General features: G+C 40.4%; 1 protein-coding gene across 1 annotated transcript; it reads right to left on the bottom strand.

The window, feature by feature from the left end:
• Positions 1–25: 25 nt before the first annotated feature.
• LOC121930419 (complement factor I-like) lies at positions 26–5,224 on the bottom strand. Its single transcript, XM_042466669.1, has 4 exons — positions 5,176–5,224; positions 3,506–3,952; positions 2,820–3,071; positions 26–916 (listed from the first exon to the last, which is right to left on the bottom strand). The coding sequence occupies exons 2-4, from the start codon at positions 3,534–3,536 to the stop codon at positions 762–764; spliced, it is 438 nt and encodes a 145-aa protein (XP_042322603.1). The 5' UTR covers positions 3,537–3,952; positions 5,176–5,224; the 3' UTR covers positions 26–761.

The following is a 5,224-nucleotide window of genomic DNA, read 5'->3' as shown; positions in this document are numbered from 1 at the left end:
GGTTTGGAGGTCCTCACTTATGGCAACCCTACACCCACAGCCCATTTCTGCGACAAAGCAGATGTCTGAGGAGCAGTGAAGTCACACACACACACCCTTCTTAGGGTGTCTCCTGGTGTGGTCCATATCCCTGGCCCTACCCTAGTGATGCCACTGGTCACAATTGTGGCACTGTTTCCAGGATCATAAATGTCAAGCAGTGGCTGCACTGAGAGATGGAGATCTGTTGTATTGGGAATTGGAATGCAGGATGATGATTCCCCCCTCCCCCTCCAGAAAGCAAAGCTACAGCAAGAAATTGTGACAGGAGTTCTTCTTCTGATGGTTTAGGCTTCACTCACTGGTTGGAGAGTGTGGAAACACCATCCTCCTGCACCATGATCACCAGCCGAAGAGACTTCCATCTATTGGTGCAGATGCTGCCTGGTAGGCTGATGGGGCAGGGTGGTGGGCATTCAAGCCAGAAGCTATTACTTAGTTACACATTTTTGACTAAGTAGATGATGTAGGCAATGGACCACTGTTTTAAACAAACAAACAAACAAAAACTAATAATAGACAATTTGTTTGTTCCCTTCTCACCACAGAATAAGGAGTTAAAAGGCAGGGCATGCAATGTGATGTGTGGGAAGGAGGTATCCGGAAAGCACTTTACAAAGGTGCTTTTCAACCTTGGCTCCACTAATGAAAGAAATAACAGATGTGTCACCATATTTTAAATACAAGAGAATAAACTACTTTAAATTTCATGCCAGAATATCTTACTCAGGAAATCCAAGGTATCTGCAGGCCACATTGGCTTCATTCATGCCCCATCCATTCCCACATATGAACATCTTCTGAGAGGTCGTAATTTCAACTTGTATCGTTCCTTCTGAGGTTGCATTGTCTGGGTCCAAGAAAATTTGAAAATTGTCTAAAAAAGAAAACAAAATCTGTTAACATTTAAATTCATACAGTTTGCAAAAGAGGGTTAGCTGTATCATTATAGTGATATATCTTGAAATTTTTGTAAACAGGGGCCCCATGGAAGCAAGAAACTTGCAGAACAACAAAACATAGATACAAATAGCTTATTGCATACATATACAGAATTGCACTGTAAGTTATTGAATTCTATTTTTTCTTAGTGAGTATTTGGATAACATTAGTTGATATGTACCTTCAAGTCATTTGTGGATTATGGTGATCCTAAGGCGAATTTATCTCAGAGTATGCTTGCATCAGTAAGTAAGATGCTTTTATTTTTAAAAAATAGGGTCAGTGCTACCTTCAATGCAGAATGAGAGATCACCTCTTTAGACCCTAGGCAAGCTAAAAGACCCTAATTTGCTGCTCTGTCTCATGAAGAAAAATGTCTTAGACCATCATTTTTATTGTAAGATGAACATTCAGGGAGGGGCTTATGCTGCAGTCTGTGATTCCCTTTATGAACTCCATAACCTATTTCTGAATTTATTGGCAGATAATACTGGAAAAGAAATAAAATGAGTAAGAAGCTTCAGAAACTGGGGAGTTCACTTAAATAATTTATCAAGTTGGAGTTAGCTGCATAAGGTTAACCTTCATATTACAATTGCTTTATTTGGTGAATAGGCTGTAACAATCCATTTTTGCTTAAACCCAAATACTTACATATGCAATTTAGAAACTTACAAATTTGCACTGAATATTTAAAACAAACATGGAGCCTGTACAGACCGGCCTGAAAGGCTGGATGGGGAGCGGAGAAGCGGTGTTACCTCCAGATGATGCATGGCCCCAACTCTGCCCCCCCCCCCCGGGTGCCATAATGCCATATGCCACTCCACATAGTGCGTAGCATCATGGTGCTCCTCTGGAACTGTGTCCATACAATAAAGTGCTGAAGGAGCACCTTCAAGCCATGCCGCCGTGGCTATAGCACCCTTTCCAGGGTGCTTTTTGTTGGTCCTTTTTGAGCCCTGGAAAGCCTGGATCGGGGCCATGGCATGCTAGGATAGGGGCAGTGTCGCACTACCCCTTAGGGGCTGTATGTATAGCCTCTTAGCTTTCTAACTAAAGCATTAGAAGCCTTTCCTAATAAAGATGAAAGCAGGTGTTGGCAGGATAAGTAAAGAGAATCACTGGGCATGCCAGCTAATTAAAGAACATCCCTTCTCCTTTTTCTGACAGTTTTGGCCAGATCTTGCTGCAGTCGCATTAGTAAAAGGGAACAGAAACATACCAGTTGAGAAGCATTCAGTTATCTCACATATTAACAACAGAGTGAGGGTGCTATTTTTGCCATTGATGGTCCCTTTACTTCTCTTCTACACTCCTCCTTAATCCCGTCTTACTACCCTATGTGCCTTTTTGGTTTTTTTTTTAATTTTAATGCAATTCTGGAGTTATGCTAATGCTGCTTAATTTTTTTTTTAAAGAAAGGGGGGGAAAGCAAAAATCTGCTTGGGAATAACATGGGGAGGAGGGATGGGGAGAGGAGAAGACACTGAAACTACATGACTGCAAATATTGGAACTGTTGTGGAAGCAACATATTGCACCTGTAGACTGATGAAAATGCAGTCTGATTGAAAACTTATCAATGTGTTTTTCCCATCAATGAAAAGTGATGCTCTAACAATGTTTCACAGGCACAACAGTGACAACATTGTGCGATAAATGTTTTCAAAGATGCCCTTCTCTAACTTTAATTGTGGTATAAAAGCCTCATGTAGTCATGTCCTTTGTCTTTCTTGCTACCTACGATTGACACTTGATCCATCATTAGTAGCAAACAAAGGAGCAGTAAAACAGCAGCAAGCAGTAAAGAAGACATCAAAATTGTTTATATTTTACCTTGAGTGTTACAGTTTCCTCTGTGCAGAAATTTGCTCCCTTCATGTTGGCATTCATAGCTTTTGAGATGGCAGTAAGTTCGGAAGGTCTTCCTGTTAGATGTACAAACTATGGTGCCACTTTTGGGACATTTGTAGGGTAGCTTACAGAGACAAGAGCCCTGCACACACTTCTGCCACAGTTGGCAGAAAACCTTCTCACAAGAATTCTGAGTATAGTTTTTGCTTACACATTCTTCTATCAGGTATGTCTCTTGGTAAAACAAGAATTCCCCTTAATTAGCATGTAAGAAATCATAAAGCATTTATATCCATGATAAATACATCCATTAAACAGAACAAAAACAAATAAACCTGCATGTATTTATTTAATGTATGTTCTGTCTTTCTCCCAGAGTGTGACTCATCCAAAGTCACCTAGTGGGTTTCCATGGCTGAGCAGGGAATCAAACCCTAGTCTCCAGAATCATAGTCGAACATCACTCTGGCTCAACAATCATTAATACAAAAGTTTTTTTAATTAAATGAACAATAATATTAAAATTAATTTAAAACACTTCCAAATGCAGTTTAAAATTAAGAGTAATGATAAAAAATATAACACATTCCAATTAAAAGTTTTTGTGCAGTAGACAGTGAAAAGGCCTGGCAATACACCAATCTTTTATTTTTTAAAAAAAGCTTTACCTTTTGTCCCAAAATACAGAGGGGTAAGCATAAATTGAGCACAAAGGCTGTTATTAGTTTCATGATGGTGAATATAGAAGATTGTCTTCTCTTAAAATTTCTCTTCTCTCCAACTTCCTTCTAAATTTGTAACCACTTGTAAATACCTCTTTTAAAGTTCAAGGATGTCTGCAAGGTCTGGTGTTTCTGAATTCTTTGATAAAGTCTTGTCTCAGAGTAGTTTTGCTAAAAAGGAGCTTCAGGCCAGAGTGTTGCTGGCACTACCAATCAAAAAGCCCTGTGCAGCAATTCTAAAATTCAATTCAAAAAGAAGAAAGAAAACACCCAAAACAGTTATGAGGAAACACATGAAGGTGATCAGTGGAAGATGCCATCATCTGGATTTCCCGCAAAGCCCCCTGAATGATGTTTTGTGATTGCACAATGCAAGCTTTGTCCAGATAAATTCTAGCTGGGACAATGATAAGAGAAATAAACATCAGAAGAGCTGAAAGATCACAAAAGGCATTTACTGTGCTTCTTTAACTCTTTCCCAGCTACTGCACTCTTTACTGTTTAGGTACTGTATATTGATGTTTGTGTTATACTATCCTGGACTAAATATAGATAGTCCACTCCTCTCCATCTGTGGGGAATATGGGAAGGCAGTTCACCTGTGGCTTTGGATGGGGAAGGAACAATAAAACCTACTTGCATCTTTTAAGCATTGTATGAGCCCGAAATAATGTAGGTTTACTGTAACTCCTTCTTTTCTGGGGCATGTCCTCTTTTTCAGAGCTACAATTTGCATCCTCCAATTTCACAGACATATCCGCTTTTTCAGAGTTAAAATTTCTGTCTGGGCAGATTTGTAAAATGTCATGGTTTTCTTACGAGATCTGGACTGGAGGAAATACGCAATCAGGAAGAAGAGCTCTGAGAAAGAGATTTCAGGTTCAAGCAGGGGGAGAGAAGCCCCCAAAGTAACCAACCTCTGCCCTATGGACGTTACCAAGTGACTCACTGGCTTCCAGCTGGCTCAGGGCAGCTGCTGCTGTTGTCATTGCCAGGACTTCCATTCTCCTCTGCCCTGAGAAAGGTCCCCCGTAGCTGTTGCTGGGATGGTATACAACCACAAAGAGGGTCTGTCTAGTCTGACTCAATTGAGTTGGACTGACTGATTTATGATGACCCTAAGGTGAAACTATAATGGGGGTTTCTTGACACATTTCTGCAGAAGGGGTTTGCCATCCTCTGAGGCTGAGAGAATGTGACTTGCCCAGGATGACCCAATGAGTTTACATGGCTGAACAAGGATTCGAATCCTGATCTCCAGAGTCATAGTTCAGTGCTGAAATCACTACATCAGACTGGCTCGCTTAAAAGTGAGATACACCCCTCCCATTTTTCCATCTCATTGGAACTGTTTGAAATTGTTGTATTTTATTACTAGTATAGTAATAGCACTAATATTCCTAACAATTACTTCTAAGATGTTTTGTTGCCCAAAGCAAAGGCCAAGATGTATCTCACATCATCCCTCTTTCCATATACAGATACAAAGAGGACAAGTTGTTGAATATTCAAGAAATGGAATAGCATCTTCCCTCACACTTGAAGGCAGCAGACCAGTTTAGGGGATGCAGGACCGGCTGTGTGACACAAGTGTGTCCTCCAACATGAGATCCTACCTCAGCATCTGGTATCTGAGGCAATAACATCACTCTGCTCTCTTTCCTG

The sequence above is a fragment of the Sceloporus undulatus genome, chromosome 5 (assembly GCF_019175285.1).
Source record: "Sceloporus undulatus isolate JIND9_A2432 ecotype Alabama chromosome 5, SceUnd_v1.1, whole genome shotgun sequence".
Taxonomy (NCBI): domain Eukaryota; kingdom Metazoa; phylum Chordata; class Lepidosauria; order Squamata; family Phrynosomatidae; genus Sceloporus; species Sceloporus undulatus.
The sequence above is the reverse complement of the archived record's forward strand: the minus strand, read 5'-3'. Positions and strand labels throughout refer to the sequence as shown.

Excerpts from the sequence above, each read along its gene's own strand:
- LOC121930419 (XM_042466669.1), bottom strand. The coding sequence starts at position 3,536 with ATGCTTACCCCTCTGTATTTTGGGACAAAAG. Across the intron at positions 3,072-3,505 it reads TCTGTATTTTGGGACAAAAG|AGACATACCTGATAGAAGAA; the intron begins GTAAAGCTTTTT and ends TGTTTTACCAAG. Across the intron at positions 917-2,819 it reads AGGAAACTGTAACACTCAAG|ACAATTTTCAAATTTTCTTG; the intron begins GTAAAATATAAA and ends TTTCTTTTTTAG.